Source organism: Cucurbita pepo, chromosome 17, assembly GCF_057944985.1.
Source record: "Cucurbita pepo subsp. pepo isolate OVF chromosome 17, ASM5794498v1, whole genome shotgun sequence".
NCBI lineage: Eukaryota > Viridiplantae > Streptophyta > Magnoliopsida > Cucurbitales > Cucurbitaceae > Cucurbita > Cucurbita pepo.
Window position 1 is genome coordinate 1,093,997 of NC_141814.1, and position 24,251 is coordinate 1,118,247.

A 24,251-nucleotide genomic window follows, 5' to 3' on the forward strand; every position below is an offset into this window, starting at 1 on the left:
TGTGACATATTTATCAAAATTAATAAAAAATACCAAAAAATTATAAAAAATATAATACAATTACCTAATAATTTATTTAAAAAATACATGTTCTATATTAACTTATAGTTCAAATATAAAAAATAAAAATATTCAAAAAGTATTTTCATAATTTAGTTTTTTTAATTTATTTTGGATTAAATGGTAGTGTCCAGATAGTCAGATTCCTTGGAATAGATGCTGACATGTCGTTTGGAAAGACGCCACGTGTTCCTTCCTTGCACATTGGTTCTCATGTCGTCCAGGAAAAAATAGCTGGCTTCCTTTTATTATTATTTTTTATTTTATTTTTAGAATTATTATTTCAATTAAGAATAATAATAAAATAAAATCATTGAGGCTTCGAGGTCATCTCATAATTCATATGGTCATTTGCACTTTGAAGGTCTCTATCGTGACGTAATAAATCTAACTCAATTTGACTCTATTAGGTTGACTAACACAGTTTACTTTTGGCCTCAATTTCCACTACAAATAATATATATATATATATATATATATAAATATATAATAAGTGTTCGTGAATTGTTTCGGGTCGGATCATTTTTTTAGACATAACCTAAATGTTCGAGTGGTAAATTTGTTTAACTGAACCTAACCTTTATTTTTTGAATTTAGGTTATTCAAATTTGTATTTTTAAAATGTTTAATTAAATTTATTTAAAATTTATTTTTAAAAGTTAATGAAAAATAAATAATTATAAAATTAAATAAAAATAAAAATAAGTAAAAATATTTGAATATTTAATTTATTGTAAAAATATATACCATTTCCTAAAATAATTCATTTTTGGACCCATGTTTGCTACATTGGGCGTATTGGGCCATGCAAGGAGAGAAATCTTTTATTTGGGCCTACGAGCTGTAGCCCAATATAATCGAAGCCCAAGTCCATTCTACAGATTTATGTATTCATCCCCCAAGGAAGAAAAGAATTAATTTACTTTTTAATTAATTAACTTTGAAATATTTTTATAATTATTTCCCATCTACATCGTTAATTTTATAGATAATTTTAATAATTCAATATGGGTAAAAGTCAAAATTGACTTAATTTTTTCAAAATAGGAAGCAAACAACTAACCAATTATAATAATATAATTATAACTAACCAATTATAATTATCAATTGCAATTTTATTTATCTTTGTTTATTAAAATATAAAATATGAAAAAACTGTTCAATAAAGTTGGGAATTTGTGGATTTTTTTAATTAAAAAATTGAATTATTTTGTGTGAAAGGGGTCAAATTTTCCTACGAATTATTTGCTTGTACTCATTAATAAGCTTGCCCCACTTTTTGACTTGTATTACAATTGACTTTTAATTTTTTTTCTAAATATATATAAATATTAAATTCGATAATTTTATTAGATATTAGAGATTGTTAATACAAAATTAAAAATTTTAAAATTTATTAAACATAAATCTAAAGTTTACCGACTATCGACCCAAATAAAAAAATTTAAAAATATATTAAAGATTTTTAAAGTTTATAAATATATTAGATAGACTAAATTAATAAAAATACTTTTGAACTCTATATTTCGTCTAAAAATACTGAGTCTACAAAATGCTTCTAAAAAATGTCGTTAGTTTTGGATCAAATTCCGTTAATTCTTTATTTCAAAAATACCCTTAAACTTTAAAAGTTTTTCAAAAATATTTTGGGCTTACTACTCAAATTTAAAAAAATTAAAAATTAAAAAATACCTTCAAACTTGAATACTTAGAGTAATACTGAAAAGTTCGAAGATAATATATGACGTGTCAATTAACAATATTTTTTTTTGTTTGTTATTTTTTAATAAAGGTAGAGGGTGTTAATTTTATTTTTAAAATTTCATGAGTATTTTTTAAATATAGTATTACGGTATTTTTATTTTTATTTTTTAAGTTGAAAGGTATTAATAATAATTTTTTTTTTTTAAGTTCAAATGTATTTTTTTGAAATACTAATGAAATTTTAAAAGAATTTAGAAGTATTTTAAGATAAGTAAAAAATAAGAATAATAATATTTTTATTAATTTAACCTATTAAATAAAATTTTAAAAGTTCTAACCAAATCTGCCATTTCACATTATTTAGAATAAAATAAAGCAATTTTAGCTTTAATTTATAAGTAAATAAAGAAAATGTAATGGGCAAGACCAGCTAGATAAGGATAGAATTTATTTTGGAAGAGTATGTGATAAGCTGTAATAAAGACAAAACTTGTGGCCATCAATTTTTGCTGTATATTTTTTCTAACTAACTAAATAATTAATTTCACATTATTTTCTTAATACACCAAGCAACCTTAGGGAATTTTTATTAACCTCCAAAATAAAATTTTAAATATGATTTGTCGATATTATAGGATCATATTTCAATTACAAACATCACGGTCACGAAAATTTGTTAAGGGAAATCTGATAATCGAGGTAAATACTGAGTACATAGTTTGATAAATAAAAAATGAACAAAGTCAATAGGGATGGTAGATAATTGGTATCAGATTTACTTTAGAAAAAAGAAGCGATTGAGGGTTGGGTTGATTCTTATTATGAAAGGAATGGCTCTAAGTTCTCTAAACCGTAAAAAATAGAATCTTTTGGGTTCGAATAAATTTTTACCCCTGATTTAACGAGTTTGTATCAATTTTCACCGTGCACTATCACTCTTGTTTAGTTTAGTTTTCAGTCCTCCTATTTAAATTTATATGAAGTATAAAAATCTTTTAAATACTCGCTAATTCTAAAAAATTTGCAGTGGACTTGAACGGTTACAAATGGCATTAGAGCCAACATCGGGCGATGTGCCAGCAAGGACACTGGTTCCCAAGAGGGTGGATTGTGAGATCTCGCATTAGTTGGAGACGGAAACGAAACATTTATTATAAGAGTGTGGAAACCTCTCTCTAACATACGCGTTTTAAAATTTTGAGGTTGATGACGATACTCAACGAGCAAAAGTGGACAATATCTAGTAGCGTTCTCTCCCTATATGCGCTAAAATAGTCAACGTTATTTTATTTTATATTCATAAAGTCATTTATTGATTAGGACAATACAATTAGAAAAGGGCAGCTTCAACCAAATAGTAAACCTTTCATTTTCAGCCCAAACAAATATCAAACATGAACTAAACAAATATTTATAAAGCAATTTGATGACATTACGATGATGAGGATGAAGCTGGTGGTGGATTGATGGCCATCCCTTTCCCTCCTTAGTGGATAGAGCACATCTCTTCCCCGTCACATTTGTCATGCTCTCCCACCTAACCCGACTTACTTTTAACCTTTCTCGTGTTTTTAGAAACATTCGGGTTTGTGTAGTATATATTTAACTTTATAAATTTAGGAGTGTTCATATGACCCGATACCCCGACCAATCTGAACTATCCAACCTTATAAAAGTTGGGTAGGATTGAATTTTTTGAAAACGGAAAATTTCGGGTCGGTTCGAGAGTTTACAGTTTTTTGGTCAAGTCAATCCGACCAACCCGACCAATAAAAAAAATAGGGTTACTTTTAAGATCATTATAAAGATTAAAAATATTTGATATTTATAACTGATGTCGATGCATTATCGTTTCAGAATGTTTGATATTTTAATTGTTAATATAACATTTACTCGTGGATAAGTATAATTTTTTTAAATAATTAAAAAAAGAACAAACCAACAACTCAACTTAAGTCTAATTGAAAATAGAGGGTTGGGTTGGGAACTCTATTAGGGTTGTTCGGGTCACTAACCCACCCAACCCAAAAACTGGGTTGGTCCAAAACAATTTCTCACCCAACCCAACCCAACCAAACCCGTGTATGTTGTTGATAAAATTGCAGTATATAGTATTGAAATGAAAACTTCAAGTTTATATAGCTATGCAATTAGTACAAACTGAATATAGTTCAACGAATTAAAATATATGATCTCGATTCATAGGTTAAAAATCTAATTTTATTGTTTGAGATTAACGAGTATTCCTATATATTAGATATAAACTCAAAATTTTAAAGTTGACGGACCTAAGACATAACGACTCTCTTAGTTTCAAGACTATTACAAGTCCTCTTCCACGGTCGTTAAATCTGTAGTTACATAATTTTTCTCTATTTCACCCTACCTTTTAATTTATTTATAAATCATTTATTAAGTCAATTAAAAAAAAAAAAAAAAGTAGCAATAAAATTCAAATTAAAATATAATAATCCTTTGCGTTTAAAAGTTTATTAAATAATTTAAAAATATTTAAATTTTTGACTGATATCAATATCTAAAATATTAATAATAAAATATAAAATTTGAAGAACTATTAAATAAAATAAAAGGTTTAAAATATATTAAACATTAAATTTAAGAATTTATAAAATAATAAAATAACAAAATAATTATAGTTAATTTTTTAAGGATATATTCTCAGTAATTATTTTAATTTGTTTTGTTGAGGATATATTCTAAGTTAATTAGGTGGCGGTCAGCTGGGTGGGAAATGCTTTTTCAACGTGTAAAAGTACAAAAAAGTCCTTGACCGGTTCAACTAATAGAGGCGGGGCAGTTGGACCCACGTGTCAGGTTCCAATACGCCTATTGAGAGGCACCGATGGTAAATCGGTTAAGATAATACTTTAGTGGTCGTCAAAATATTTAATTTAATAAATTAATTTAAAATTTCTTAATAATAGTATAATATTAATATTAATATTAATATTTTAGTTTTTATCCAGCTCATTAATATATATAAAATTTAAAAATTATCTATCTCGAATAATGACAAAAATTATCTAAAAAAAGAAACTTTAAGTTTATTAACTATTATTTGTAAAAATGAGTTGACAAAAAAATAATAGCGATTTTCTTTTTTCTTTTTTTTTTTTAAATTGAATTTTTATTTAATTAATCGAAATTTCAAATATAGATTTTTTTTTCTTTTATATTGACTTTCTAATTTACTTTTCTAATTATTTTATTTTATAGCCATTTTTTGAATTTCCACTTCAAAAAATTTAATGCAATCTTTTTTAAAAAATAGATTATTAATTATCTAAATATTTATTGGAACATTGGAATTTTTTAAAGTAAACTTTTTAAAATTTATAATTTATTAAAATTATATTTTGAGATCCGTCGGTCTAATCTACGGAATTTTCCTTTTCCTTTATTGACGTAATTAATCCACGAAAATCAATCAATTAATTTAAAATAAATAAATAAATAATATTAATTTTAGAGTAAAAACAAAATTAATTTATTATGTTTAATAAATATAATTTTATGAGAATCTAATTAATTATATAATCGACGATCCAAAAACTGCTGTTCCTAAACTTTCTCTTTCCTTCTTTCTAGCTCTCTGTGTGCTCCGGAGCAGTTTACCAGCAGCAATTCCCCAATAGTTGAGTTCAATCTGGCGCAAAAATGGCGATATCTGTTCAGAGCAGTTTTTGGGACGGTGTTACAGAGCTCACCAAGGTAGCTCAACGAAAGGGAGTTGATCCTCTGCATTGGGCTATTCAGTTGTCTTCAAATTTGAACTCGGCGGGAGTGGGTTTGCCGTCAGTTGAGCTTGCTAACGTGCTGGTTTCGGACATTTGTTGGGATAATAATGAGCCTGTTTCATGGAAGTTCCTTGAGAAGGCCTTGATGTTGAATATCGTACCCCCAATTCTTGTTCTCGCCTTGCTCACAACTAGGTTCGTGCTCGTTTGTTTTGCTCTGTACTGTTTTGTGTATGTGTTCGTGGAATTTGGATGTCCGAGCTCCGGGACTTGGTTTTTTTTAGTGGAAAAGTCGTGTTATGTGGATGTTTGTTAGTGAGTTGGGTGTAAATCTTGATTGATGTGATGAATTGGAGCTTGTTTGATAGAATTTGTTGCAACTGTGAAGAACTTGTAGAGATTTTTCTTTTTGACGATGCTTGCTGCAGTTATGGAGCTCGTATTTTCATGATCCTCTGTGTTCATGTGCTTGTTACTCATGGCATGAATTGAGCTTCGTGATCTCATGTATTGTTTTTTCAATTGAAATTATGACGTTAGGAGCTGAATTGGACTTCGCTGATCATGAATTTATTGGTTTTTGTTCGTACTTTACTAAATGGTAGCAGCAAGGTTTTGGTGTTTAAGCAAGATTTATGTTCAAGAATACTCTTTGTTTCCAACGATTGAGTCAAAGGAATTCTTGCCAATTTGGATTATTTTCTTTTTGTCGGATACCGGATCTGTTTGCTGTATCTGATACATTAAGCATTTGAGCTGCAGATTGGCATTTTTCGTGTTAATGGTTATTCAATTTGCCTGTTTAGCTGTAGAATCTGCTGACCAATTTGCAAGTCATTGTGGACATTGATCACTAATTAGATCTGATCTGAATATTTTGTTTACCTTTCATTTGTCATTTATAATCAATAATAGACAATGTTGATAATTGTTATTGCTTCTTTCTACAGGGTCATTTCAAGAAGACAATTCCAGCCAGTAGCATATAGGCTCTATCTAGAGCTCATTCGGAGACATGCTTTTATAGTGAAATCTCATATCCATGTCCTCCAATACAAAGAGTGAGTTTTTTTTTATTCAGAAGGATAATAAAGTTGAAGCCTGTAAGAATTTTGCTACTCTTTTTCTCTTTTAGGTTTAACGAGACACTTGGTCTTTTTGTCAAACTGGGGACGGACCCATCTTTTCCCTGCCAAATTACGTTCGATCCGTTAACTTGATACTTTAAAGATGGTATCATCTTTTTTCAGAATGTTTTTTGTTTTTTTTTTTAGTTTTGAACAGCTTCAATATCAAACTTAGGGAGAATTTTGCTTAATGGTTCTTCTCTTACACCTTTATGGATGCTGACATAGAAATTGTAACGGTGGTGTTTTACTGCCTTTTCTGGATCTTGACAATTCTCTTGACCCTGATATGTTCCATTTTGCAATTTTCTTCTTTTGGGGAGCCATATTTCTACTTCATAGAAAGATGAAGTGTTAAATTTCCCTTATTTAGAATCTTATGATCTAACCTTTCATTTTTTGCCATAATGGAGCCTATATCTTGTTAAGCTTCCTGACCATGACTTTACAAATGCTAGCAAGTTTGCATCCGTGCCTACTTTTGTACTTCACAAGATATCAGCTGCTTAATAGTCCATTATTATTTCCATGTAATCGTTTCCTGTATTTGTTGGCTCGTGCACATGAGAATTTAGAAAGAACAAAAAGAATATCAGAATGACAATTTCAGTATATGAGATGATTTAGACATTCGGGTTTGCTTTGATTTATTCCCAAAGATTTCTAATAATTCCTACCCAGGTCAATGGGTTTATATATACTGTTCAATGCTTCTTATATTGTTGTGGCCGTGGGACAAATTTTGCAACATATCTTTGCTCTATATTTTACTCTGCAAATGGAAGATTCATCCATAGAATTATGAGTCTGCAAATCAAGGTTTACTGAAGAGTATTTTCTTTGTTGATATCACGACTTTGGTTTTTCAAGATTAATCAACTCTATGCATCATTTGAGAGAGAATGGATGACTTTTGATCGTAGTTTTGCTTCTTAGTATCATGTGTACATCCTTAATAGTAAACTGCTCTCTCTTATATCAGGGTCATAGCATCTGTTGATGCTGTTCTTCGTCTTTCTGAGACATTCAATTTGCCAGCAAATGATCCTGGGACCCTTATGGTTGAGTTTATATTTTCAATTGTCTGGCAGTTGCTTGATGCAACACTCTTTGATGAAGGGCTACTGGAACTTATTGTGGAAGAGAAATCCAAATGGCCAACAAAACCTCAAGAAATGGAAATAGATGGTCACAATAGTTATGATGATAAAAGGACTGAACAACGTGAGAGATTACGGAATGTAAATGTTGAGCTGGCAATTGAGATAATTGGGAAATTTCTTCAAGAGACGGTTACTTCAAGGATTCTTCACTTGGCTTGCAGGAATATGTAAGGACATTGATCTGTCAACTTAAAAATCTAGTTTTTCTTTGTGAGCTTGAAGTAGAACAATATAAATAAACTTAATGAGGAACTGTGCAATTCAACTTAATTTAACCTTTATTTTGCTATTTATATCATTAAACTGATATTTTGTATAAACTACTTATGGAAAAAATCATAACCAATAAAATGGTTTGTCCATCTTTTTTATCATTGTTTTCTTCAACCTTCTTATAAATTTCCAGGCCTTCACATTGGGCAGATCTTATTCAGAGACTCCAGTTGCTTGGAGAAAATTCTTCAGTATTAAGAAAGTCAAAATCTCTGAACTCGGAGATTTTTCTGCGCTTCAGTTCCAATACTTGGACAATCTTCTCTCAAGAATGCAAAAAAAATTCACAACAGAAGTTCCCTCCAATTAGGGCTTTTGGATCTCCAGCATCTTCTGCTAGTTTGTGTCATAGAACTCGTTATTCTGCACTTTGGCTTCCACTTGATCTTGTTCTAGAAGATGCAATGGATGGATATCAAGTACAAGCAACAAGTGCTATTGAAAAAATTACAAGTACAACTAGTTTCTATCCCTAGTTCTAGAACTTTTACTTGTATACATGAATCCTATTAGTTTGTACAAGAAAAGTATACATGAAAGTGAACTTCATCCTTTATTTATGCAGGTTTGGTCAAAACCTTGAAGGCAATAAATGGAACCAGTTGGCGTGATACCTTCTTGGGTCTCTGGATAGCAGCTCTTCGTCTTGTTCAGAGGGTTAGAATTCTTTTGGCCTGAATAGATTATCTACTGATATATATATTTTGTAAAAGAAAAGACTGTTCTGATGAAATGGCACATCTATTTTTATTTTAGTTTGCTAGAAACCATGAAACACCCAATAAAAAATTTCAGTAGACCCCAAGTCAATAACGAAATTTCCAATCAGTATAATTGTCTGGTCTATTTGGTTTACATTCTTTTCCGTAAATCTAACACGCAACTTAGATATTTAATGAAACATATTGTATTTTGGGTGATCAAGTAATATTAACAGAAGGTACATACATCTTACATCTGCGTTTTATCTGTTGCTTGGTTCCCTTTTCATCTTACAGTGTTACAGAGTATATTCATTTAATTTTCCCTTTGATATTTATATCGGTTTACTTCATTCATAATTTTTGGGAAAAAGTGGTCTGATATTTTTATTTGCAAAATGTCAAAAAGGAAAGGGATCCCATCGAGGGGCCCGTGCCTCGCATAGACACTCGTCTATGCCTTCTATTGTGTATCACAGTTCTTGTGATTGCCGATCTCATTGAGGAGGTGGAAAGTACAAGAAGTGATGAAACAGAGTATGGTGCGTCCAATCACTGGAAAGAAAAGAAGGCTCCTGGAGAGTGTCGCAATGAACTAATTTCTAGCCTACAGATATTGGGGGAATATCAGAGCTTGCTGATTCCTCTTCAGGGGGTTATCTCTGCGTGCAATCAGGCGGCTGCCAAAGCAATGATGTTTATATCTGGAATCAGTGTTAGTAATGCGTATTTAGAATGCATCAATATGAAAGACATGCCAATGAACTCTTGTGAGTATTATCTCTTCTTAAGGATCAACTATAATACTTGTGAAATTCACTGGCTCATGGTACCAAAACCCGTATAATAAAAAAAAGAGATTCCTGGTGGTTGGCTGTCCAATACACGGTAGATGATGTCTGCTCATACGTTTTGTAAAAGTACCCCCTATCCCCATAACTGTTCGTTGTGAACAATGTATACTCAACTCTCATATGATAAGATGTTTTGGCTTGGAGAAGAAATAATAATGAGTATGTCCGATCATTATATTGAAAGAGTTCATGTTTGATATCCTAGTATGATAAGATAAATATTTCAGATATTATTGGTTTGGATGTCCAATTGTTAGTACACAAGCTAATTGCAGAGTACTGCAAGGCAGTTATGAGCACATACGACATTTATATTCTTCAGACTGCAATGTTTAATTCTGATGTCCTAGAATGGTGTAGATCATTTTTCTTCCTCCGCATATTTTACTTAAGTGAGCTTTATTCAAGTATAATTCATTGTTCTGGTTCTCTCTCTTTTTTTTCTTTTTTTTTTTTGATTACCAGCCTTTATTTGTTTTGAGATTCTTTTGGTGTTTCTTTTTCCCAAAGAATATGTACTTTCTCGGTATAAAAGAGTATTTATTTCTTTAAAGAGAAGCTAGTGGCCTGAGGCTGTCTGTTACGTCCTAACACAATTACATTTTGTGCCCTTAGCAGCTGGAAACATGCGTCATTTGATAGTTGAGGCTTGTATTGCTAGAAATCTTTTGGATACATCAGCATATTTCTGGCAAGGCTACGTGAACGGATGCATTAATCAAATGCCTCAAAGTATACCACCCCAAGCACCAGGTTGGACAGCTTTCATGAAGGGGGCTCCACTTAATCATATAATGATAAATGCCTTAACTTCAACTCCTGCTTCAAGGTATACACGCTTGAATGAACCTACTGTTGTCTCTTGTGATTTTTTCCTTTTCTGTTTGGACATTGGAAATCGGAACTTCATACTAAAAGGCATGCCATTAGTTTTTTTATTTAATGTTTGTGCTGGTTTCCTTGTTGTGAAGAAAGTCCCCACCAAAATTAAATGATTTTACAACTTAGAGTACTTTTATAATCTTTATTAATTCCTGTTCAAGCTAGTTTTGAATATCCAGAAAATGGAAGATCCCTACTCCCCTTTGACCTATAAGCATATTTTTGTAACTACTACTCAAGGATCTCGATTTGCAAAAATCAGTGTGATAAACCTAATTGTACTCTATTCTGTCAAGTCATCTTATAGAGAGAATGTGTCATATATTGTTTTGATAACATATGGATGGCTTTCAGATTAGCTCTTTTCTTGTTTACTTATGGCCTATTCTTTAGTTGTTCCCTTTTTTCCCCTTTTCCATGAAGTCAGGTATATGAGATGCTCTTTTTTGTAAATTTACCAAAAGGTCTGAATTTTAAGCTCATGGGTTTGATGGAAGCTTAGCAGAACTGGAGAAAATATTTGAGATAGCAGTAAAAGGATCAGATGAAGAGAAGATATCTGCTGCAACCATTCTTTGTGGGGCCTCCTTGATCCGTGGCTGGAATATTCAGGTGACAATTGAAAGAAAATACTGCGTAAATCAAAGTTTTTTTTTTCCTGGTCTCCTCAGATTTTTCTAAAGAAATCATTTTGTTTCATTCCCACTATTTTAACCAGACAACTATATTTATATCATGGCTTACTTCCATGCAGGAACATACCGTCCATTACATTACTAGATTACTTTCTCCTCCAGTTCCCCAAGATTATTCTGGATGTGAAAGTCATTTGCTAGGCTACGCTCCAATGCTGAATGTGCTTATTGTTGGAATAGCATCTATTGATTGTGTTCAGATTTTTTCTCTGCATGGTTTGGTATGTTCTTCATTGCTAGCCTGATATTAGTATTGAGACACTATTCTTTTACTGATTTTTTCTCTGCATGGTTTGGTATGTTCTTCATCGCTACCAAGAAATGGTTTTATTAATATAAGTAAGTAGAAAGAGATCCAAGGTGTTACAGAAAGGCCCTTTTGACTAGCATATACAGAAGAAACAAAGTTGCTAGAGAAGATATTTGCTCTTTGACACCAAGAAGAAGAAACACGATTTCCCAAATCTGATCATAGGTCTTCTCATCATCAATGAAAATTCTTTTCTTATGTGAAAATCATGATACCCAAAACATTGACATAGAGCTATTTCCGGATGTTTGTGAGACTGTCGCCAAATAATCCTTGTACCATAAAATCCTCATGGATTCTAGGGATGGTAAAATTGAGACTGAAGAGGTCTGAATTTTTCCTTGCATATCAAGTTTATACTGATAATTGTAGATGTAAGAACGGGTAGTAAGAAAAATGATCTTGTTATTTCTATGTAAGGAACACCAATGTGGGAAGAATACAACTATAGAAGTAGGGGGAGAATTTAAATAGAGAGGCCACGACAATGTAAGAATAGTTTTTTTTTTTTAGAATTTTATAAGAGACAATTTCATTGTTGATTGGAATTTACAAAAAGGATATAATATCCATGATGTTTACAAAAGACCTTTCCAATTTACAACGAGGTGGTATATCTAGGAAGTAAAAATTTTAGACAGTTTACACTAAGATATAGCTTGGTAAACAACATTGTTAAAGAGATTTTATAAGTCTGTGTCTTTTTCGTGAATGTTTTTTTATTTCTTTCTTTCCATAGATTCCAAAAAAAAGTCATGATGAGGTTTTTCCATAGCAAGACTTTTGCATTCTTGCAAGAGTGGTACGTTAAAGATATGTCCAATAGATCCTTTATCTCTCTAGGAAATATGAGATGTCATCCGAAAATATTGAGAATTGTTGTCCAGAAATTCTGAGCGTATGTGCATTACATAAATAAGTGACTTTGTGATTAATTTTCTTTCTTGCATAATGGACATCAATTTGGAAACAGAATCATGTAGGACATTCTTTTTTTGAAGATTACTTGTGCTAATGGCTTTATGCGCTATTTCCCAAAGGAAGAACTTCACCTTTTTAAGGTGATGTCATTTCCATCTTGTCTTTGCTAGCGTGAGATTTAGTGCTTCTACCTTTCCCCCTATATCCATCATCAAAATTTTCATAGTGAAGACCCCATAAGTACGGGGAAACCAAGTCAATGAGTCTGCTTCATTTGACAATATCATTGGGGCAAGGTCAAGGCTTAATTCGGCCCATTCCATTGTTTTGTTATCCTTTAGGTTCCTACCAAGATTCAAGTCCCAAAATTTGTTGACAACATTCCACGTTTCTTTGATCATGACTCTTTTGCTATGAGAGAGTCTGTACAAAAGTGGATACTGCAGGGCTAGCGTGGTGTTTGTGATCCATGGGTCGGTCGAGAATAATGTCTTCCTCCATCACCCACCCTATGGCAAATTTGGTTGATGATGAAGTTTTGATGTTTCTTTATGTACTTCTATTGGCACAGATCTTCTCTCTCGGTCTTCCATTGATGATGATGGAGAAGTTTGTGGATGAGATGCATCCTTTTATCCACCTCCGTCATTTTGAGCCAAAACCTTTTGCTACAAGAATGTTTTCGAGGAAAGTTCAATCTACCTTGTCGAAGGCCTTTCCCAAGTCAAGTTTGATGACTACACCTTTTTGTATCTTCTTTCCCATTCATCTATGAGTTCATTTGCCACAAGGGATTCATCGAGGATTTGTTGCCCAATAATTTTGAAAGGGAGAACCTTTTTAAGACATTCTGATAGCACCTTTCCTATGATTTTATATAGTCCGGTTGTCAGACTTACGAGACGAAAGTCTACGACAGTGTAGGCATCTAGTTTCTTTGAAATCAAATAGATGTATGTTTCGTTTCCGTTGCTATTGATAACTCCATTATGAAAAAAATCTTGAAACACTCATGATATTGGCTCTTAGAAAGTTCCTACATTTTTTAAAATCTTCTGAGGTAAAACCATCCGGTCCTGGAGTCTTGTCGGAGCCCAGGTGCTGTATTGCCTTTCCCACCTCTTCTTCGGTGAAAGCAACTTCGAGGAAGGCAGTTTGCTATTGATCAATGTGACTCCAATCAAGATAATGAGGAAATTCGAAGAGGGCATCATCCTTTGTATATAAGGACGTGTAAAAATACACAAATTCTGAGACTATTTCATCTGTTTACTAAACTTTTGCCTTGTGTTGATAGAATTTTCATGATGGTACTCTTTCAGTTCTTTGTAGCCATGATACAATGAAAAAATTTGGAGTTCATGTCTCCCTCCTTAATCAGTTTTTATATTTTTGTCTCCAAGATTGTTCATCCTTTGCTGTCAATCAAATACGTTCTACTTTCATGAGCTTTTTGTGTACGTGTTGAACTAGTGCAATAGAGCCAGTTTCCTCCATCTGATTAAGGAGAGCAATTTCAGTAAGTACTTGGTTTCTTTTTGTGGAAATACAACCGAAAACCTCCTTGTTCCATTTCTTTAAGACTTATTTTAGTCTTTTAAGTTTGTTGATGAACCGTGCCTCGACCATCTCCAAATATTTGTAATAACTTCGAGTTATTATCCTCTCTGGTATAGATTCCTTTCCATGCTTGTTTGATGCCATGAAGACCAGTCATAACATCAACAACATGAGCTAGATTCCTTTCATTTGAGATTATGCTAAATCTTGTCCAAATTTTCATCTTAATTCACTTGAATAGTTATTAGATCGGTTAAAGTTTTGACGTGGAGATGTCAAATTTAAGTGTGAGAAACTAAATAGAAAAATGAATGCTCTCTTCAACTCCAACCGAAATGAGCCTAGTCCATCGGTTAAGATGCCTACTCATTTTCTTAAGATTGGAGGTTCAAATCTCCGTTCTACTATATAAATAAATATATATATATATATATATTCTCTGTTTGAAATATAGTTTTGTTTTGTTTTTCTAAATTTTTCAAAATGAGATTCCAACCTCCACTTATCAATTTCATTATGCTTTCATTGATATCTGTTTAGGTTCCACAGCTCGCATGTTCACTGATGCCAATCTGTGAGGTTTTCGGATCATGTGTGCCAAATCTCAATTGGACCTTAGCAACAGGGGAAGAAATGTCTGCTCATGCCGTATTTTCAAATGCGTTTACTCTTCTCTTAAAGCTTTGGGGGTTTAACCATCCTCCTCTAGACCATGGGGTGGGTGATGCACCCACAGTTGGACCTCAACTTACTCCAGAATATCTGCTTTTATTGAGAAATTCCCATCTAGTATCTGGAAATGTCCACAAAGGTCGCAATAAAATGAGACTTTCAGCTGTAGCAAGTTCCTCTTCCCCCCAACCAGTATTTGTAGACTCATTTCCCAAATTGAAAGTCTGGTATCGAGCATGTATAGCGTCCACCCTCTCTGGTCATGTTCGTGGCAACTCAGTTCATCAGACTGTTGATGGACTTCTTAACATGATGTTCCGAAGAATTAGTGGCGGAAATCAACCTTTAACTTCAGTTACTTCTGGAAGCAGTAGTTCTTCTGGGCCTGGAAATGAAGATTCTTCCTTAAGATCTAAATTGCCTGCCTGGGATATAATGGAAGCTGTTCCTTTTGTGATTGATGCTGCTCTAACAGCCTGTGCTCATGGAAAGCTTTCTCCTCGTGAGCTGGCTACAGGTTAGTATGTATATGTTGGATGAATTTCAGAATTTTTGCATATCTTCTTTGCGACCAAGTTCGTGATATCTTTATTATTTCCTTCTTATTCGGAGGGAGCACTTAACTTTAAATTAACAGTTTGTACAATCATGCCTGAAATCTAAGATATCCCATTTAGTTCATTCTTGAAACTTGTCTTTAACTTAGGATTTCTTCTGAGTTGGGTAGTTGAGCAGTGAACTTGAAATAAGGAAAAGAGTTCATCTAAGTTGCTCTCATATCCAATTTTGAAATGAACTTTTCATCAAATCATTAATTTCTTTTCATGTAATCATAACAGGACTAAAAGATCTAGCCGATTTTCTGCCAGCATCTTTAGCAAGCATAGCGAGCTACTTTTCTGCAGAAGTAACTCGTGGATTATGGAAACCTGTTTTTATGAATGGATCAGATTGGCCAAGCCCCGCAGCAAATCTTTCTAATGTTGAGGAGCAAATCAGGAAAATCCTAGCTGCTACTGGTGTCGATGTGCCTAGTCTGGCTGCAGGTTTGGTCATTGTCATCACGATAAACTTCTAAATGAAAATATTCAAGTTTGATTATGCATTTCTTGGGCACTTAGAAAGCAAACCAAATCGAACTACACTATAATACATTCACATGGATTATCTTTGACTGTTCAAGTGATAAGTTAGGGGCTTCATGTTGTTTATAATCACTGTCTCGGTTCTATCAAACACCTTCTTTTTGATTGGCTGAAATGACATGAAATTTAGACCCTAAACTAAATGCTCTAATCAATATGAAAAATCAAATCGGAAGGAAAAACCTTATTAGCCCTTAGCTAGTTGTGTTGACTTTTTTTTATCTGTATGTTTGTAGGGGGAAGCTCTCCAGCTACACTTCCTCTGCCCTTAGCTGCCTTTGTAAGCCTTACCATAACCTACAAAATTGACAGAGCATCCGAACGTTTCCTCAATTTGGCCGGCCCAGCCATGGAGTCTCTCGCAGCTGGTTGCCCATGGCCATGCATGCCAATCGTTGCTTCCTTGTGGACTCAAAAAGCCAGACGTTGGAGTGATTTCCTGATCTTCTCAGCATCTCGTACAGTCTTCCTCCAGAACCGCGATGCCGTGGTTCAGCTGCTCAAAAGCTGCTTCACCGCCGCCCTTGGCCTGACTGCCAATCCTCTCTCATATCACGGTGGTGTTGGGGCCCTTCTTGGCCACGGATTTGGATCTCATTTCTGTGGTGGGATTTCTCCCGTTGCTCCAGGTATTCTTTTTTTACGCGTCTACCGATCAATTAGAGAGGTCACTCTGTTGGTTGAAGAGATTCTCTCTCTTTTGATGGATTCTGTAAGAGAAATAGCTTGTAATAGTACCCGAAAAGAAAGATCAGGCAAATTGAACAACTATAATGGAAAAAGATATGGACATGTTTCATTATCTTCAGCAATGACTCAAGTGCAGCTTGCAGCTTCCCTTGGAGCTTCACTAGTATGGCTTGCAGGCGGTTTAGTATTGGTTCAATCTGTGATAAAAGAAACATTGCCTTCTTGGTTCATTTCAGTTCATAGATCTGAGCATTCATGTTCAGAGGGAATAGTTTCCATGCTAGGAGGATATGCATTAGCTTACTTTGCAGTGCTATGTGGTACTTTTGCTTGGGGTACTGACTCTTCATCAACTGCATCAAAGAGGCGTCCCAAAATCCTTGGCGACCACATGGAATTTCTCGCAAGTGCCCTTGATGGAAAGATATCTCTGGGTTGTGATTGGGCTACATGGCATGCCTACGTGACAGGGTTCGTTAGCCTAATGGTCAGTTGCACTCCGAGCTGGGTTCTAGATGTGGATGTAGAAGTATTGAAACGATTGAGCCGTGGACTCGGGCAGTGGAACGAGAAGGAGCTTGCTTTTGCATTGCTTGAACTTGGTGGTGTTGGTACCATAGGTGCTGCTGCTGAACTGATCATTGAAAGTGAGATGTAATTTTATTCAGCCATTTGTTGTATTCTTTTAGGTCATTTCTAGTGTTAGATAGTTTGTACTATAGCTGTTCTTCTTAAGTAAAAATCATGTAAGTATCAGCTTTAGTTATTTAAGTATAGGGTTGTGAGTTAGTTACAAAGCCTAATGGTGTTTTGTAATGAGTTATTCCACTGTGTTCCAAAACGAAGGAATGTAAAGATGAATACAAAAGAAATCAGGGTTATAAACAAATGCTTTATAACTTGAAACTGTAAATGACAAAAAGTGTCATGATTGGCATGGTTCTTGTAGTTTCCTTAGCTTCCCTCAATTGCCCGGCCCTGCCTAACAGACCCACCAGACATCCATAATGCTTAATGTTCGGTTCTATGGTGTATACACTCCATAAGATGGCATTCCATGGTCAGGCTGTGGAAGCATGGAAGCCTTGCTCTGATTTGATAAAACACATCTGAAGGCAGTGCTAATACTTCCCTATTTAGCATGCATGTCGATTTGATAAAACACATCTGAAGGCAGTGCTAATACTTCCCTATTTAGCATGCATGTCAATAACAGCAGCACTCAAATTATCATTGCGACATACGTTTCGATGCGTGGGTTGGGGCGCAATACTGACACACCCATGTCGTTTGGTACTGTCTTTGAAAGACCCTTTTCAAAGGAAGACGTCCGAGACACTCGTCCCGTGATACATGCATGTGCCACAGAGTAGCTCGCTTGGGCCAAAGGGCCTAAGGGCGGTGGTAGAGAGACAACACTGTGCCTCCCCCTACCATTTTGAGGCATTTTCAATCGTTCTCTAGTAGATGTTATTTTGGCAAGCGGACATAACGACCTCGTGCATAGTCTGTTGAGTATTTGATTGACACCGAATTTGGTGAGCTTTCATCTTTCATATCAACGGACTTAATTCTCGAGCTGTATGTCGAAACTTATATCGAAACCCTGACTTCTGAGGTTATGGTCCAGAGCCCTACCCGACTCTCTTCGAGCTTGTCTTTGACACTCGTGTCGTCTTGTCCTTAAGTATACCTCGGCTTATCTTCAATGCACACTCTTAGTGTGTTGAATGATGCACCATCCTCCTTGGTTGCGTCATGGCAGTTCTCGGTATTGGCCCTCACGTGGCCGAATGGCACCACTTGAAAGTTGCTCCTTGTCTATCTTGTGTGTGAAAGTCGCAACCAATTTTTCTTAATGAGGTTGTGAAAATCACCATCCCATGGAAAACCTCCAAACCGATATCAGGCAACTCATTCTGTGCTTAAGTTAGACATCATGGTGCTCCATGAATAAACATCCTTTTGAGGCATCACATCGAATATTCACCTTGCTTGCTCAATCGTTATGTTCTTTGAGAAACCCACAATAGAATGGAACTGCCTGCCCACAAGCAGAAGCCAAATCGATAATCATCAAAGCTTCCCTTAACTGTTTCACTTGCACATACTCATCAATCATTGTAGCCCAAGAAATCATCTCTTTCTGCAATACTTTCAAACAGCTCTCTTGCTTCATCAACAAGGCCAGCTTTTACGTAACCTTTTAATATCTCATTCCACGTCGAAGCGACGTTACGAACTGACATTTCATAGAAGAATCTCCTGGCATCTTTTAAACTTGGACAAACACAATACATGTACAGCAAAGTCGTTGAAATAAGAACATGACTAACGAAATGTAACTTTATGACCAGTGCATTGAGCATCCAGCAATTCCAAATCCCACCCATATGTGAACAACCTGACATAACACTTGCCATTGTCACTTCATTTGGGGCCACACTCAAATCATGGTGGTGTAAGAACTTCCATTACTTCAATCCAACAATCATTTTGTGACAAACCCAAAATCATGGTGGTGAAAGAGACGCATCCTGTGTCAGGCATTTTGTCGAACAACTGGCGGGCATTGTCCAATTCGCGAAGTTTTACATACCCACATAACATAATGTTACAACATACAGCATCCAGCTTAGAACACGAATCAAACAACAACCTGCCATCGGTAGAACTTCCATTACCTTAACTCCAACAATCATTTTGTGGCAAACCCAAAATCAAGGTGGTGTAAGAGACGCATCCTCTGTCAGGCATTTTGTCGAACAACTGGCGGGCTTGTCCAATTCGCGAAGTTCTTCATACCCAAATAACATAATGTTACAACCTACAGAATCCAGCTTAGAACACGGATCAAACAACAAGCTGCCGTCGGTAAGACGTTCACATTTGACATACATATTGATCAAGCTATTAAGGATGAAAGTATTGGACTCAAACCCAGATTTAGAAATAATATATAGAAAGGCTTATGCTAAATGGACTCCAGTACTAAAAATACTCGCAAGATGGACCATGAGACATAATTATCATTGTCTATCGTTTTATTTGCAGTAAGTTTGGGTATATATTTCAATTTCCATGGGCGAGGGAGAGGGAGGGTCTCCCCAGGCTAATGCAGGGATGGGGGAAGCCTGTTTCTGAAAATGAATATCACTATGTTATAGAATTCTTATAAAAGAAAGCTCTAATAATCCATATGTTTCAGAAAGAGCATCTAAAAATAAGTAAAATGATGGGAAGAGAAAGTAAGTTATATGGAAGGTCTTCTCGATAATGAAGTCGCCATCAATGATCAGCGATGGCCTCCTCCCCCGTTAATGCCCAATGTAGCCAGAGCCCTGCAGAAAAGGTAGCATTGAAGATTACTAATCTCGTCTAAAGTTAACCATACGGAATTCATAATGCAAATCACAGGGTAGAAAACATGTGAATGAGATTGTTCATCAGTGAGAACATGTAAACCAGTTCTAATGTTAACAACAAAAGAACAATGGAACACAAAGACAAAATGTAAGATGTCCTATCCAGTATATTCCAAGAGGTTTCAATTATGCAGAATTCATCTCTCTATATATATCATCAGATGAAGCCAAGAACTTCGAACTGATTTAACTTTACATGGAAATTGATAAAGGTTTGGGTTTTCTATAGCTCGATGCGAGCTCGTGGTAAAAAGTTGGTACAAAAGCCGAGTTCAATGTGACTATAATCTACAGTCATTGGTCACTACTTGCTAGAAAGTAGTGTACCAGGAATCGGGATGCATTGAACTCCCAATCCCTTTGCCCACAAGAGGTAAACAGGATTTTAGGATAAAACTTCCAAATCTATAAATCCTGCGCGTAATATTAGAACGTTCATGCTTCCACATATTTTGTGAAACTGAAATCAGTGAAGTAAAATAGGATGGAGGTCATGTAGTAAAATAGGATGGAGGTCATGTCACTTGTAAAGTGTAAGAAATACTGCTATATAACTAGATTATCACAATTAGGTTTCTGGGAAAGAAAGGCTACATGCATATATAGAACAGTGAAAAAAATTGCTATGAGACAACATATGACACAACTCGACTTGATCATACATTTTTCATATAAAGAAGTTGTAACAGTCCAATCCCACTGCTAGCAAATATTGTTCTCTTTGGGCTTTTTCCTTTTGAGCTTCCCATCAAGGTTTTAAAACACGTCTGCTAGAGAGAGTTTCCACACCCTTATAAGTAATGCTTCGTTTTCCTCTCCAATCGATGTGAGATCTCACATTAAGCTTAACCAAGTAATAAATATATGGTTTTTATTGAAAAATCTATAATGGATCTCAAATGATAAGTCATGTTGGATAAGTGCATAATGAATAGCTGTTTTGTGCAAGTGGTTGATTATTTGACCACATACAAACACAAAAATCTTCACCATTTGTACGGTCTTTGAAGAAACAAAATAAGGCTATAGCATCATAACGTGATTAGCTTTAGGAAGTCTGATCAGGTTGGAGGTTCAAAGACAATGCTTGAGTTGCCTTTGAAGGATAGATGATTCCTGAGTTATATGGTAGGAGATTAACCAAAGGATATTTGAAGGATAGACGATTTTGTCAGAGGATAACATCCTCAGGATGGTGCTCTCATAGGAAATTCTTTTGTAATTATACCCTCTCCATGGCTTTTAGCGATAAAAAGGCTGTTCTTTTACAGTCCATCTAGCTGGGGTGTTTTCACCTGGACCCTAGGCTATTCTCTTGGTTTTTTATCCATAATTTCATTTGTTTATTTCTGACAATATTTCAGTTTCTTGTAAAAAGATAAAAACCAATATACTCTCTCAGATAGGCTGAAGAAATGGGTTGAAATACTGTTTTAATTATGTCATTTTAACTTTTGTTTATTTTGGTCCTTACACTTTCAAGCTGTCCATTATGATCCTGTATTTTCAGCTTTTGTCCATATTAATCCTTGTACTTGTTCTCTATACATTGGAAAAAAGTGTTTTGGTCCCCTCATTTTCTTTTTTCTCAAAATTTTAGCACTATCCTACATTTCATAACTTTCTTGAAATGTAACTGGTTAACAGCCTATGCCACTGCTAGCAGATATTGTACGTTTTGGCCCGTTACGTATCGCTGTCAGCCTCACGGTTTTAAAACACATCTACAAGTGAGAGGTTTTCACACCCTTAAAAGGTTCGTTCCCCTCTCCTCTGTGGGATCTCACAATCTACCCCCCCTTAAGAACCTATCGTCCTCTATGGGTTTTTCCTTCCAAGTTCCCCTCAAGGTTTTAAAATGTGTCTGCTAGGGAGAGGTTTCCACACCCTTATAAGGTATGCTTCGTTCCCCTCTCCAACCGATGTGGGATCTCACAATAACTTTGTAGTATTAAATGGTTTTCATTGGTCTTAGAATTTTGTCTATAGACACCAAAATGGTCACTTTTAAAAGTATAGGAGATTCTTTTGAAGTATAAAACTTGAAAGTATAAAATGAAAATGGACATTTTGAAAGTGCAAGGTCCAAAACGAACCAAAGTCGAAAGTGCAAATAATAAATTAACCTAACGGCAGTGCAAGGGTTCAATTAAAACAATTAGGTATTGCCTATGATGTAAATCACGCATATGACTGTAAATTAAACCAAAAAAAAGGAAATCAGATAAAGTTAGCAATATAAGCACCAACTAGAGCTGGACACCATGAAAGCATAAATTTAGTTACTTAGCAACTACGAGAACATCAGTGCTTCAACCGAGCAATAATCGCTCACCAGAAACAAATTACTTGGGGTATGCTAACCGAGCCCCCGAAACTTTCTTGCATAGCTTCCCACTGAAAAATAAATTAACTAACTTGAAGAGTGGACCCAAGATTTAGGAGAACTTATATCATTTTAAATGGGTAAAAAGATGAACATCTTCAATAAATCAAAACTTCAAACAGGGTGCTATCTCCATAAATAATAAACAAGGAAAAAGCAAAGAATGTTAATGTAAAGAATGTTAATAAGAACACAAGGGAAAGTGTCTATAAACCCTACAATTTGTCCTAGTCAACCAGACAAGGCAAAATTCATCTCCTCAATAGATGTCAATAAGGAGAAAAGAATAAAAGAAATGCAAGTACTACACCAAATGAGAACTGTATGAACAGACTTACAAGCTCAGAGAGAAAACAGGGTAACAAAAACTTGCCAACATGTAAATCAATTCAATCCAAACCTACAAATCCCTCACAAAATCTACACGAACATATATTTCAGAGTTCAGCATCGGTTAATTTTTCAACCGAAAAAGATAAATGATTGAACTTTGAACATCTACCTAGAGTCTCAGATCCTGTGGATTTAGTTGGAATTCCATGAAGAAATAGGTATGGATACACACATGTTGAAAACTTGACAGTATCAATTACAAGTCCAAGATGCTAAGACAGCTAAACGACCAGTTTCTTTTAACAATTCAGTTCAGAACTATGATGCACTCTGCAAGTACTTAAAAGTCCTGATTCCTGTCAACGGAAATTGATCAACTCAACCCTTTTTTTTTTTTTTTTTTTTCTTTGAGAAATCAATATACGAAAAGGAACAAGCATTGATTTACCAAACTGAATTAGAAAAATGCTTCCTCTTCGCTCTTCCTTAGTCCCACTTCCATGAAATTGCTCATAGGACCATTTAACAATCGCAATATCAGAAAAGGGAAGGAGTTTCTCCTCAATTTGTCAAAAGTTTCATGTACGCCACAAATATCTTAAGCAAATGTAATCTAATTTCAGATACAGACTGTTCCCTTATCAATTTTCTTTAGTGTTAAGAGTTTTATTCAGGAGGAGGAGGAGATCGGGATAATTTCAGCAGTCAAGAACTCAATTCCAGAATAGAAAACAAGAGAACCAAAGCATTCAAGCCTTAAAAATGATTAGAGCAAGAAACCAATTCCAAAAAAGATCAATGGCACAAAAGATGGAACTCACTTCTTATGCCGCCGCCCGCGCTTAGTCCCCCAGCCTTCAAGCTTCGCGATGGGGCAGCCACAGCGCGCCCGAAAGAGCAAAATAGCTCGGCCATTGGGTGGTGCCATCTTCCTCAGCTCGGACCTCAAGCACTCATAATCCGGGTTAGCCTCACTACCTCCCTTCCACGGCAATTTATCAATCTCCTTGGACCCACCCTTCACACACTCCTCCGTTTGCAATTGCAGATCAAACTCCATAGCCTTCTTCAACCCTTTACATCCCGGCTTCGCGCATTTCCTCGATCTAGCGCCACAACAAATCTCAAACACACCAACAATCACACAGAAAAACAACAAAAACCCAACAATAAACGGAAACGGAAATTGAGGAAGCTGCAGGGCCGAATACGACAAGAGAATCGAAAGAGAGTTGAAAATGTAAGAGAAATATGACGTTACAAGAAAGGTACCGGAAAACAGAACGAGAATGAGGATAAGAAGATCAAGGGTTGCGGATGGAGAGTGTTTACAGAGAAGGGAATTGCTAGGGCTAGGGTTTGCACAAGTCTTGGATCTGGAAATTGACGACGATGAGGTGAGAATTGAGGACGGAGGCATGGCGGTTGTCGGAACCAGAAGATTGCGCATGTTCTATAGAAACCCCAGTTAGAGATTGGAATGAATGGAGTTCACAATTAGGGCAAAATTAGGGATCTTCCTGTAAAAAGAAGATTGAGAAAGAAGAAGAAGAAGAAGAAGAAGAAGAAGAGTGGCGCACGTTAGCGAAGTG

The 24,251-nt window shown here is 35.0% G+C and overlaps 2 protein-coding genes and 1 pseudogene across 5 annotated transcripts; 1 reads left to right on the forward strand and 2 right to left on the reverse strand.

Annotated features, from left to right (window-relative positions):
* The first annotated feature begins 5,338 nt into the window (after nucleotides 1-5,338).
* On the forward strand, nucleotides 5,339-17,463 carry LOC111778164 (mediator of RNA polymerase II transcription subunit 33A). 3 transcript variants are annotated; one of them, XM_023657843.2, is made up of 12 exons: nucleotides 5,339-5,717; nucleotides 6,473-6,583; nucleotides 7,632-7,979; nucleotides 8,219-8,538; nucleotides 8,651-8,742; nucleotides 9,196-9,556; nucleotides 10,256-10,469; nucleotides 11,020-11,134; nucleotides 11,277-11,438; nucleotides 14,549-15,197; nucleotides 15,520-15,726; nucleotides 16,062-17,463. In XM_023657843.2, exons 1-12 carry the CDS (start codon nucleotides 5,443-5,445, stop codon nucleotides 17,171-17,173), a joined length of 3,966 nt encoding a protein of 1,321 aa, XP_023513611.2. In that variant the 5' UTR covers nucleotides 5,339-5,442; the 3' UTR covers nucleotides 17,174-17,463. The 3 variants fall into 3 exon arrangements, with proteins under 3 accessions (XP_023513611.2, XP_023513612.2, XP_086975287.1); XM_023657844.2 differs by having other exon boundaries at nucleotides 10,259-10,469; XM_087119161.1 differs by lacking the exons at nucleotides 5,339-5,717; nucleotides 6,473-6,583 and adding an exon at nucleotides 6,665-6,755.
* Nucleotides 17,464-17,597: 134 nt separating this feature from the next.
* Nucleotides 17,598-19,415, reverse strand: LOC111778165 (pentatricopeptide repeat-containing protein At2g37320-like; annotated as a pseudogene).
* Nucleotides 19,416-19,531: 116 nt separating this feature from the next.
* LOC111778166 (uncharacterized protein At5g19025) lies at nucleotides 19,532-24,224 on the reverse strand. 2 transcript variants are annotated; one of them, XM_023657846.2, is made up of 3 exons: nucleotides 23,481-24,224; nucleotides 22,276-22,337; nucleotides 19,532-19,856 (listed from the first exon to the last, which is right to left on the reverse strand). In XM_023657846.2, exons 1-2 carry the CDS (start codon nucleotides 24,107-24,109, stop codon nucleotides 22,286-22,288), a joined length of 681 nt encoding a protein of 226 aa, XP_023513614.2. In that variant the 5' UTR covers nucleotides 24,110-24,224; the 3' UTR covers nucleotides 19,532-19,856; nucleotides 22,276-22,285. The 2 variants fall into 2 exon arrangements, with proteins under 2 accessions (XP_023513614.2, XP_023513615.2); XM_023657847.2 differs by lacking the exon at nucleotides 22,276-22,337.
* Between the last annotated feature and the right edge of the window lie 27 nt (nucleotides 24,225-24,251).